General features: G+C 53.4%; 1 protein-coding gene across 11 annotated transcripts in view; it reads right to left on the bottom strand.

The window, feature by feature from the left end:
• Nucleotides 1-748: 748 nt before the first annotated feature.
• CLIP2 (CAP-Gly domain containing linker protein 2) overlaps nt 749-12533 on the bottom strand; it is a 76742-nt gene continuing 64957 nt past the window's right edge. For 7 of the 11 annotated variants that reach the window (XM_033839488.2, XM_033839489.2, XM_073792015.1 and 4 more), the window contains 6 exons: nt 11767-11850; nt 10649-10805; nt 8953-9112; nt 7073-7264; nt 6723-6785; nt 749-2808 (listed from right to left, as the gene is read on the bottom strand). In XM_033839488.2, the coding sequence (XP_033695379.1) occupies nt 2797-2808; nt 6723-6785; nt 7073-7264; nt 8953-9112; nt 10649-10805; nt 11767-11850 (668 nt within the window). In that variant the 3' untranslated portion in view covers nt 749-2796. The other 4 variants (XM_033839494.1, XM_033839497.2, XM_073792016.1 and 1 more) reach the window with 4 other exon arrangements.

The following is a 12533-nucleotide window of genomic DNA, read 5'->3' as shown; positions in this document are numbered from 1 at the left end:
CCAATGGGAGGGGCTGGCAAGAGCGGCCGGGGGTGGGGGGTAGTAGAGACCCTCATAGGTTTCCTTTGCCCTGTCCACACCTGTGCACACAGACCCTCCTTAAACTCTCATTCCCCCTCGCATGGCCCCACTGCTTCCTCCAGGACTCTGCTGATACAGTGCCTGAGAAGGAGCACAGATCTTCTGGGTACGTTCAGCTGTTAACCTCGAGAGCCGTGTTCAGTCTCCATGGGGGCGGGGGGGAGGACCCTCAACTGCACAGCCTGCAAAATGACCATAAGGCTTGCAAAACTTTGACCACCTGATCCATAGACATCTCGCTGCAGGAGACAGGATTAGCTCACTGAAGTCTTAAGTGTTCTCCCCAAACGCGTCAAACTTGTGTTAGCTGATCCATCACTATTTTGTACATACTATTTTGTATTTTCAATTGTTCCTTGTGGGCCCACTTATACCTCCAACAGATTCAAATCCAACCCCCCAGACCTCTCTGGCAACCTTGCCTGGCCTCCGCTGCTGCCCCCCATCTCTGGTTCTCTGCCTGTTCTTGCTGAGCTCCCTCTCCTTGGACATGGCAGCCACACCAGGCCCTCTGAGGCTCTTGTCAGCCATTCACACCTGAGTAAGAATTAGCTGGCAGTCCACCAGGAACAGGATCGAGACACACTCCTGGCACCAGGGTGCCAGTGAGCTGAGGGAGGATGGGGGAGCCCAGGGAACCCACAGAGAGAAGCAGAAACTGCAGGGGTCCTGGACCTCAGTCACAAGCTTTATTGTCTCGAGCACGGACTCGCCACACTTCAACAATTCCACTTTGGGGAAGGGAAGGGTGCGGGAGGACCTGGGGAGGGGGCGTGGCTGAGCGCACACTGGGCAGGCGCAGATGCTCACAGGGAAAGCACTCGCCACCCGCCAGCCCGCCCCGGGGGCTCAGCCCCTCCCGGTGTGGGCTTTTGGCTGTTAGTAGACTAATCTCCAGTGGGCAGGGCGGCTGCCTGACTGCTGGAAAGAGTAGAATTTGACTCTGGGTTAAGCCACTACAGCATTGCTCCTAGACCGTTGTTAATAAAACCGCATGCAAGAGCTACCGAAAGCCAACGGGGAGAGGGGAGGGGACCGATGGGACTAACTGGCCATCCCCAGGATGGGCTGCTTTGGGGCAGGGACATGAACACCACCCACCTGTACCCAGGAGCACTCAGAGGCTACCTGGGCTGCTCCCAGGGCACCAACTGCATACCTGTCCTGGTGCAATTCAGGAACACCGTGATGGGCCATCAGATCCCCCCCTCTAGCCCCTAGTGGGAGAGGCCCCTGTGAGCACTCTCCCTGAGCTGCGGGAGGAGGGGCAGGCCCTCCACAGAGACGCTGCAGGGTACAAGGCAGTCACCCATGGGCCCTCCAGCTCTAAGAGTGGGGGCTTTGGGCAGACGCTCTTTTCCCACCACGCATGAGGCTGGAGTAACTTGGCAGGGCTTGAGGGGAAGCGGGGGAGGCAGGGAGATTTTTCTTGTCCCAATCATCCTTGGGCTCTTTTCTTGGCTACAGAAGACAGGGCTTAGAAAGCCCAAGGCAGATGCCTTGTACCACCGAAAGGGGGCTGTTGGGTTGTGTGTTCCTGTGCATGTGTGGCCACGCCCCCCTGAAGGCTCACCCACGCGCACCTGGCTGTGCATGTGCACGGTGAGGTCGCAGGAGCATTTGCAATGTGTGTGGTCACGGCCCTGCCAGGCCTGGGGCTGGGGCCTGGAACCCGAGGGTGAGCGTCCACATGGTCTGAGTGTGGCTGACTGCAAAAGTCCCACCTACATGGCACGTGTGCACGCATGACCCCTCTGAGTGTGTGTGTGCCAAGGGTCAGTGGGTGTATATGTCGGGGTCTGCGTGGGTGAGTCTGCAGGTGGCAGGCCCGGTTTCAGAACATCAAGTCAACCCAGGGGACAGCATATTACTGACCAATCAAAACATACCCAGAGCCCTAGTCCTGGGCCCCCCTGGGGCCGCCCTGCCCCAGCTCCAAGCCAGGTCACTGGGGGTAGGGGGTGCAGGAAGGAGAGGGGCTTCCAGACTTTCCTAATACCGTGGCTCCCGGCCTTGGTGACCACCCTCCGGCCAGCAGCTCGGAGCCGTGTGTGCGTTGGGGTCAGGGTGGGAACGAAGGGCCTTGCCTCCCAAGCACTTTGAACCTGGGGCCTCACTGGGCAGACGGGCTGAAGGGAGCTTGTACCACTGCATGAAAGAGGCTCAGTATGCGGGGACAAGAAGCCCTGGGGACTGCCTTGGCCTGGAAGCAGCTGCAGAAAAGGGGGTCCCCCACTGGCTCCTAAGGAAGGAGAAGCTGGAGCCCTCCTCTGGCCCCTTCCCGGAACAACGGCTCTGGGGTCTGAGAGGGACCCAGGAGAACGGGAAGAAAGGGAGGGCAGGGATGTGCCCAGAGGGCCACGATGGTCCTCAGGGCAGCTCCTTCTGGGCAGGGGGCCTGGCCGGATCATCTCGGCCTCCCCAAACCAACTCCAGAAACCGCCGGGGTGTCCAGGGTGTCCAGGGCGTCCAGGCTCAAGGTCCCGGGGGCCAGGCCGGGGCTGTACCGCCTTCTGTGGAAGGTCGCGCTTGAGGAAGCCTCCTGGTCCGGCAGGGGGGTCGGGGTAGGGGATTGTCCGCGGTGGTGGGTACGTTATTGTTACACTGTTCTCTTCTCCAAAGCGACAGTCCTGGCCCCTGCCTGGAGGTGGCGCCGCTGGGGCAGGCTGGAGGGGCTCTGGTGTGGACCGGGCAGCTCCACAGTGTCCCTCAGGGTCAGTGCTTGTCCTGGAGAGAGAATGGGCTTGGTCAGCAAGTGTCTCAGTGGGCACAGGGACAAGCGGCAGAGGGGGTGGGGTGGGGCTGGGGGAGGAGACCCACCTGGGCCAGGTAAAGGGAATAGCATGTGCAAAGGCCCTGAGGCAGGAGCAGTCTCTTCGCTGTGTGTCTGGTGAGACAGGAGGCCGGGTGGGAGCAGTTTATGAGAATTGAGGGGAAGAGGCGAGAGCAGGTGGGTTTTACAGACAGCTCTGAGGGCCTGCACGGAGGCTGGATCCGAGGAAAGGAAAACTGGTGCTGAGACCCCAAGCCTCAGTTTTCGCGTCTGTAAACCAGGATGACCCCCGTGTGCCTTGCAGGACAAAGCCGCACAAGGTCTGGACATCAACTCCCAGGGTGCCTGGTACAGGCAGCTCCTCTGCAGACACAACCCCACCACGTCCCACTACAGCTCCGTGCCTCCACCCTGCTCTCAGGTCCTGCGCAGGGTCCCCTCCTCCCCGCGCCCATCTCTCTCTCTGCTTCTCACTCACAGGGCCAGGCCCTCGGCAGATGCTGTGGCCAAGGTTCTCCTGTCTCTAAGTGAGCGCCTGCGGCCGTGGTCCCACTGGCCAAGCTGGAAGGACTAAGCCTTCCTTCCTGTGCTCCAGCCTCACTGGCCCAAAGGTCACACAGCGAGCCAGGGACAGAGCCTAATCGGGCTAGCACCTGGGCCCCAGGTGGGCTCTCTAACACTGTGGGTGAATGCCAGTGGCTAACTGTGGGGTGGAGGCCACCAGGCACCCTCTTAAAACACAACACAGCAAAGACATTCCCAGCAAGGGAGTCAGGTCCATGAAGTTTTAGGAAACAAATTTTCCACCCACAATTTTATAAAACATAGACTTTACGAAGACTGCTTAAGGAAGAGAGAAAATATTCAGTAAAAAAAACAAGAGGTGAAATAGAATATAGAGCACACTACCTACTCCATTAAAATAATTTAGGGAATTCCCTGGCGGTCCAGTTGTTAGGACTCCACACTTCCTCTGCAGGGGGCCCAGGTTTGATCCCTGGTGGAGGAACTAAGATCCCACAAGCTGCGCGGCATGTCCAAAAAAATAATAATAATACAATACAGTGTAGTAATTTATATGTTACTTTGCAACCATCACAGTAAAGACCGGCTCAGGCAAGATTCATGAATGGATGACGAATCCAGGGGACATCTGGGTGAGGAACAGAGGATTCACAAGGTCTTCCAGAGTCTCCACCGAATGCTCGTTAGGAAATAACCAGCAACTACACAGCGGAGGAGTCAGACAACACCTTGACCAGGTGATCAAGATTCACTCAGGAATGAAGGGCAGATGGACATCACACACCGCAGTCGTGATGCCCGGAGGAGAACGTGGCACTGACTGTGTATTCCAGCCTCAGTTGTAGAACCTGGTTCTGAGCAGCAGGAGCCATGGGACAAACCCCAAAGGAGGAATCTTCTATTAAAAAAGGAGGGAGGACGGTATTTCAAAAACGTCAATGTCGGGACTTCCCTGGTGGCGCAGTGGTTAAGATTCCGCCTGTCAATGCAGGGGACACGGGTTTGAGCCTTGGTCTGGGAAGATCCCACATGCCGCGGAGCAACTAAGCCTGTGCACCACAACTACTGACGCTGCGCTCTAGAGCCCGCGAGCCACAACTACTGAGCCTGTGCACCTAGAGCCCGTGCTCCGCAACAAGAGAAGCCACCGCAGTGAGAAGCCCGTGCACCGCAACAAAGAGTAGCCCCCGCTCACTGCAACTAGAGAAGGCTTGCGTGCAGCAACGAAGACCCAACGCAGCCAATAAATAAATAAATAAATAAATATCAATGTCATAAAAATCAAAGTGAAGCTGAGGAAATGTTCTAGATTCAAGCAGACTAAAGAGACATAATAAGTAAATGCAATGAGCTGACTCAACCTTAGACTGGATCCTGTACTGAGGGGGAAAGAGCTTTGAAGGCACTCCCGGGTCAAGTGAAGAAATTGGGTATGGAGAGTGATTGGATATAAATCTCGTATCAGCATTACATTTGCTGAGATTTTTTTTTTTTTAATTTTTAAAAAATATTTATTTATTTGGTTGCGCAGGGTCTTAGTTGTGGCAGGCGGGCTCCTTAGTTGTAGCTCTCAGCTCCTTAGTTGTGGCACGTGGGCTCCTTTTAGTTGCGGCAGGTGGGCTCCTTAGTTGTGGCACATGGACTCCTTCGTTGTGGCAGGCAGGCTCCTTAGTTGCGGCTCACCAGCTCCTTAGTTGTGGCATGCAAACTCTTAGTTGTGGCATGCATGTGGGATCTAGTTCCCTGGCCAGAGATCAAACCCAGGCCCCCTGCATTGGGAGCGTGGAGTCTTAACCACTGCGCCACCAGGGAAGCCGCTGAGATTGTGAATTGTACTGTGTTTATGTAAAATCATGTCCTTTTTCTCAGGAATATGGACTGAAGTATTAAGGACCATGACACATGCAATTATACTCAAATGGTTCAGAAGAATACTCCATGCATATAACACACCCATCTACACATAGAGAACAAAAGATAAAGCAAATGGGGCAAAGGAGTAACAACATGTTATGTTGGGGGAAAGGAGAGCTGATGCTCTAGGTGCTAATTTTATTCTTGCCACTTTTTTGTCAGCTTGAAATTATTTCCAAATAAAAAGTTAATGTCTAAGTGTCAACCATACTTCAATAAATTTTTTTAAAAGTTAATGTGCACACACATCTGCAGACACATACATATACATATAACAATTATTTGCAGGAGTTCTGTTCTACAGAATCACACAGATGCGGAATCAGCAAATACTGAACCATTGCTCCCAGTGGAAATACAAAGTTCCTGCAAACCTCTGGTCTGACATTTTCGTTGATTGATCAATATGTAACCATGTTTCATGTGTGCTTCTGTTTAAAGACACCTCACTGAATATATATTGTTGACTCATTAATAATGAACTCAAGGACAGCAGCGCCGTAGCTCATGCCTGAATGAAGCTTCTCTAAAGTACTTTCTGGAAGGCACATTGCAGCCTTCTTCCACTTAGGAACACTAGACAGCTCTTCAGCAAGACACTTGGGGACCATTTTAAACGGCAGAAATCACCAAGAAAAAAAGCATGAAAATGTGAAAAACATGTCACTAAATAGACCGTGAAAAGGACACTTGTTTGCAGAATGAGCTAAACAAGAAGGCAGCACGGTGTTTTGTATGAGCTCAGCTGGGAACATGCATGTCCGGTGATTAAATTTTTTCTCCACTCTGCACGGGTGTCCACGAATGACCAGGAAAGTGCTATGAGTATTGATTTTAGGGTTACAAATAAATGTTACCAAGTAGGTAAGTCTGCAAATACGGAACAGTGAGAATTGACTGTACACCCATACACATACACACGTGTACATGCTTCGCAAAGTTCAGGAAGGACATCACTTTAAAATGTTAACCTTGGTCATCTCTGGGTAGAAGGGCTACGGGTAAGTAATTTTTTTTTGGCTTCGCTGCGTGTCTTGTGGGATCTCAGTTCCCCAAGCAGGGATTAAACCCAGGCCCGTGGCAGTGAAAGCACGGAGTCCTAACCACTGGACTGCCAGGGAACTCCCAGTATTTTCTTCTTTATATATTTTTAATTTTTTTCCCCAAAAGTTGCCCAGTAGGCATGTATTACTTTATAATAAAAGGTTTTCTTTTTTTTTTTTTTGAAAGAGAAACAAGGTTAAAAGAGCAGGATGGTAACTGAATCAAGTTTGACTACATTCTGTGAGCGACCCTATTGTAAAGCCGCTTGCACGATGTATCTGTGTATTTTTGGTGGCTTTTCAAAGTTTTTCTCCAGAGAGGTCGGCCTGCACGGGAGGGCCGTGGGAGTGGCAGAGTATCTCCCCGGGGCCAGGGTGCCCCTTACCTCTTGTTTGTGGGCCTTGTCTTGCTGATGGATGCCATTTGCAGAACCGGAATTGCCGGTGGCCTGTAAGAGTCAAGGGCAAGATGCTGAGCAAGGTTCACCAGGCAGCATTTCCTGGCTTGTCCACTAGATGGCGAGGTTTTCCCAACAGGACCATCTCAGGATCCAAACTCTGAGCAGAACCCATCAGAATAGGGGTCCCAGGACACACCCCAGGAAACACAGGCTCTCAGGGCATCTCCGCCCTTAGTCTGAGCTCCTCGGGATAAAGCCATGTACCCCTTGTGCTGGGACTCCCGGGGCGCAGGGCGGAGTCTCTCCCCTCAGGACCTGGCTGAGACCCAGCTCACCTGGGACTTTTCGGGGCAGCCCCTCATCGCCTCCATGAGCCTCTCCACCTGCTGAGCCTGGTCCAGCGCGTCCCGCAGGGCATCCTCTGTGCTCATCAGCTGGTGCTGCAGCCGCAGGAGCTCCGGTGACGAGCACGAGGACGGCTCAATGAGGGAGTAGCGCCTCTGATCCGACAGGGACTTCTCTTTGTCCTGGAAGCAGTAGGAGAGGAAGAGCGTGTGCATGCGTGTACGTGTTGCAGGAGGGTGGTCTCTCCTTTAGGCCGGAACCTCATGTGTCCCGCCTCATCTCTGGGTCAGGCCTGAGAATCACCAGGCCTCCCTCACCTAAGGGTTCTCTCTGAAGCATCTTCCTTGGCCCCCGCCCTGAATTCCCAGGCTCTGTCAGATGCTCCACATTCTTCAGGTCCCAAAACCCAGGACCCCTCCTCCCCCTCTTTCCTTCTTGCACACCCCCGCCTCCCTCCACACTGTTTATGTGGGTCCCTCCTCTTCACCTCTAGACCTACAGCCTCATTCCCGAACCTCTCCTCAGAACCCTCCCCTGCCCCAACAGGACATGCCTTCCCCTCCCTTCCAAGTGCTCTGCAGCTGACCCCGCCCACCGTGGTACCTGGAGATGCACCTGCCTTGTGGGCAGGCCAGCCTCCTCACTCCCACACGAAGCTTCCCTGCACTGCCCTCCCTGGGCCGGTGCTTCCAGGGTCCTTCTGCTCTGCTCTGACCCTCTACCCAAACCTCCCCCTCTACCCAAACCTTCCTCGTTCCGGAGGTTTTCTAACCACGAAGCCCGTGCGTAGTTCTCCCAGGGGGGCAGCTCCGTGGCACTGAGGACAGTGCAGGGGGACATGGGAGAGGCTCTCCTAGGGTAAGGGGCAGCCAGTCACGTGTAAATTTGACCAGCTTGTGGCCCACGGAGACAGTCAGCGCGGCTCTGCCCCCTCCACGCGGCTCTGGGAAAGCCTTGGAATCAGAGCTCCCAAATCCACACCAGCCTCGGGGCCTTGGCTTCTGAGTTACGCCCAGGCTCACAGCACCACGAGGACCACGTGTAACCAACCCCCTGCTGGCCAGACCTGCCAGGACTGAAAGGCCACAGGGCAGCTGGGCCCGGTGGTCCCCACACACACAGTTGGGTGCAGCCAGAGTGATACCCTTCTCGCTTAACCCTGTAGGCCCAGGGCTGCTTCCATGGCTGCAGGACCCTCTTCTCCTTCCATCTCCTCCAGCGTGGCTGAGCCTGTGTGGCTGGGTGGGAGGGCAGCGAGGGCCTTTGGAGCAGCTTCCCCTGACAGCAATCCTGTCCTCCCAGACCCTATCTTGTCAACGCTCTGGAGTTGACCAGGCCCAGGAACCGGCCACAGGCTCGTCCTGAAGGTTGACCACAGAGGGATGGAGTGGGATGGTTCCGTCCTGTGCTACCAGCATCACTCGCCTACCGTACCCCCACCTCTGGAGACTCTGCCCAGTCAGGCCCCTGTTCCCCTCTCCTTCCTGAGGTGGATGCGTGAATCGCCACTGTTGGACCCTGAACAAGGAGCTGGTTTCTGGTTGATTACTTCTCTGGATGGTGAGCTCACCAGCTGCCGGTAGCCCATCCCACCTCTGGACTGGTGAGATTCTTAGGAAGTCTTCCTCTGCACTGCATCACCCAGACGGACACACAGCCGACCACAATATCTACAAAAGGGGCCGCCCACGGCCCCTCACTAGGTACCTCGCTGGCCCTGCCTGTGGTTCTAGGGGATTCTGAACGCTCCCTGTGCCTTGGCTATCCCTGGGGTGGCTCCAGGAGGTCACCAGTCTCCATGGCTGACAGCAGATAGCCCCAGCCCCTCCCTGGTGTCTGCCATCCCGAGGCCGCCCCCTTCCCCACGTACCAGCCCGGTCAGCTGTTCCCGCAGGCCCCGGATGTCATCCTTGAGTTTCTGCTCCTTGATCCGCCACTCGGCCTTGTGGACCTCGCGGCTCAGGTCCCTCTCAGGCCCTGGGGAGTGGCGATTGGCCTCCAGAAGCAACACACGCAGTTCGTTCAGGCTCCTGGAGGGGGCGGGGGGCGCACAGAACACCTGCACTCAGATGGGCCCCTCCCCTCCCGTGCTCCGCAATTTGCCAAGTGCCTGGAGACTGGCCACCCTGAAGGGGGACGCTGGCTACTAAGACAGCACCTGTGCCAGGAGGGGCCAGAGAGGAAATACAAGGCCCGAAACCATCCAACCACAACCCGAGAGGGGCCAGGATTCGGGGATGGTACGGTCAAGAGGACTTAGCCTTTCTTAGGATGATTTTGAAGTTTTTTTTAAAAAAGAGAATATTTGGAAGTTTGGGATTAGCAGATGCAAACTATTATATAGAGAATAGATAAACAACAAGGTCCTACTGTAGAGCACAGGGAACTATATTCAATATCCTGTGATAAACCATAATGGAAAAGAATATGAAAAAGAATGTATATGCATGTATAACTGAATCACTTTGCTGTACAGCAGAAACTAACACAACATTGTAAATCAGCTATACTTCCATAAAATAAATTTTAAAAAGAGAATATAGTATTTGTTTAATTAAAAACTAAATAATAGAGAAGTAGAAATATAATGTACATATGAAACTTATATAATGTTATAAATCAATGTTATCTCAAATTAAAAAATAATAATAAAGTTAAATTAAAAAAACATTTATCCAAGAGAGCTAGCTCACGTGGCAAGACATTTTAAATGCCTGATGTCAAATAAGTTTTATTTCCTATGTCAACTTAATCAACTGGCAGTAGCTACCTGGAGTACTGTGGTGAGAATGATTCTGGGCTTTGCAGAAAAAGAGTGCAGTGATCAAGTAGCAATGTCTTCCATGGGCACAGCACGGGAGAAAAGGACACACACCTTCTAAGCTCTTTCCCTTGCTTGCATCTACTATAGAGGAGGGGAAAACTCCCTCTCTAGGTGGCCATGGGTAGTTGAGAACAAAGTGGAAGTCTGCTGGCACTGACCCTTTCCCTTTCCTCCTTCTTCCTGCTAGGAATGATGGCTCCTGATGGCTGGAGCTTCAGCAGCCACCTTGCAACCACGAGGGAGAGTCTAGCAGAACCCAAGAGAACAAAGGTGTTGGCACTGATATCTTGAGCCACTGAACCAAATGCCAGCTACAGCTACCTCCAGATTTCTTGTTATGTGAGGAAAATAAATCTCTACTTGTTTAATCTGCTGATCTCCCACTCCCATCCTAAGTACCACAGAAGCATGGAGGAGCTCACAGTGGCCTACATCAACCAAGAAGAGCTTCAAGGAAGAGGTGGTGGGAATCCTCAATAATTTTTAAGAGTTTCAAGGAGTCCCTGGGCCCAGGATGCTTGGGAACCACTAAGCTTTCCTATAAGCTCTGCTTGGAGAACTGTGTTAAGAAGGATTCTGAGGCTTCATCGGAGCTTAGCAGTGCACAGTATGGTGATCATCGGTGATGCCAGCCATCTGTCCACCGGGTCTATCCCTGCCCCGCCTCGGGAAGACTGGCTAATATTAACTGGGTGGAGTGAGGGTCAGGCAGGTCTGAACACACAGCCCACGGCTGACTCACCGCTCCTTCCTGAGCAGCTCCTGGCTGATGAGAACCAGCTGGCCCGAGGCATCGTGGGTCTTCCGGGACACGGCCTCCAGCTCCACCTCCAAGCGCCGCTTCTCCTTCTGGAGGGCGTCCACCTTCTTCTCTCCCGACCTGCACTTGCTCTCCAGTGCTAAGGGCCAGCCGGCAGGGTAAGGAGGGAGAGCGCTGGGATCACCGTGGGAATCTATCCCACCTGGGGGCCAAGGCCCGGGCAGGGAGCAGGTTTCCCAGGGGTCACAGGGACACACTTCACTGAGTAGGCCTCTCTCGTCCTGTAGGGCCAGGCGGCGAGGGGCCGAGAGGAGCTACTACGAAAAGCAGACCAAAGTTCCCACACAGTAGCTGGGCCCTCTGGTGTCAGGAAAGCAGTCCACCCTTCCCGAGACGGGGCCCGGGTATTTACACTGTTGCCTGGACAAGGAAAAGCTAAAACTTCACCTTGGCCCCGGAGGAATCTGAGGTCAACTGACCTTTGTCGGGACCAATTATGCCACGTGAACGTGATGGGAACTGGATAGGAGTGGGGGTGGGAACCATTTCCCAGGATGGGGGCCGTCTCATGGACACCACCAATGGCATTCTGGCGGACAAGAAGCAGGGCCAGTTTGTCACCAAGTCACAAATTCCAGACCCCCCGTCTCTCCCTAGTCTCCCCTCTGGCCTCATTCTCCCTGTGCCTTGCTTTCTGCTGTGGCCAAAGACCTTCTCCCTGATTCTGAAATCCTGGTATTTCTTCTAGGGGCTGGTGCACAAATACTGTATCAAAAGGTAGAGAGATTGAAACCCAAGGGACTTCAAGCCCAGAAAGTGAGAACTAGTGATGCAATTTCAGAACACAGAGAACACAGACCTGGCTCTGATGAGAGAAGCTGGCTGGGGCCCCCAATTATATTATGGACCGAGTGTGGGCTACTGCTCCCCATTCACTGCTGTCCAGGTGGAAGCCCAGTGCATGGGAACTGAGCCAGGCCGCCTTCTCCTCAAGGCAGAGTGGGGGAGGGCACCCTGACGCAGTACCACCCACCCCCTGCTGGACTGGCACACGGCCCAAAGAAAGCTCCCCGCATCTGCCTTGAAGGAGGGAGACTTACCACTTACTTGGGCCCTGAGCGTCTCGGTCTGGGATGTTAAGGCTGTCACCTCTTTGTCCCTCTTGTTCAGCTTGTCCTGCAGGCCTGGGGTGAAGGGAGAGATGAGGGGCCATCAATACTCCAGGGCCAACACTGCGGTCCAGTGGGTGAGGGGCTGGCCCTTCCATCAAAACCCTAAAATGGGGCCACACTTGGCCTCAAGAGTCCAAGTTCTTCCTCATTCCAGTGGTCCCTCTGGGTAACCCACCCTGAAGAAGAGGCACCAATACTGTGTGGTCTTGGGCAACTTAACTCTCAAGAGTCTCAGCTTCCTCAAGTGAAGAATGGGGATAGTAACGGTGTCCAGGTCACTTGGCCATGTGCGTTCAATACTGGACAGCCTCAGAACAGTCATGAAAAAGATTCACGGAAAGTGCTAGAAAGCTATTAACTTTCTGTAAGTTAATGTATAAATTTGACATGATACCAATAAAAACACCAGCCAGATTGTAATTTTTGTGGAACTAGATAAACTGATTCTAAAATCCCTTGGAAAAAATAAGCAAGGCTAGCCAAGAGAGTCTGGCAAAAAACTTCTTCAAAGAGTTAAACACACAATTACTATATGACTTAACAATTCTGCTCCTAAGTATATACCCCAAAGAGCTGAAAACAGGTACTCAACAAGTACCTGCGCATGCGGCACTATTCACAATAGCCGAAAGGTGGAAGCAACCCAAATGCCCATCGACAGGTGAATGGATAAGCAAAATGTGGTGGTGCGTACG

This window comes from Tursiops truncatus, chromosome 15, assembly GCF_011762595.2.
Source record: "Tursiops truncatus isolate mTurTru1 chromosome 15, mTurTru1.mat.Y, whole genome shotgun sequence".
In the NCBI taxonomy this organism is placed as follows: domain Eukaryota; kingdom Metazoa; phylum Chordata; class Mammalia; order Artiodactyla; family Delphinidae; genus Tursiops; species Tursiops truncatus.
Note: the sequence above shows the minus strand (reverse complement) of the source record. Positions and strands in the feature narration are given on the sequence as shown.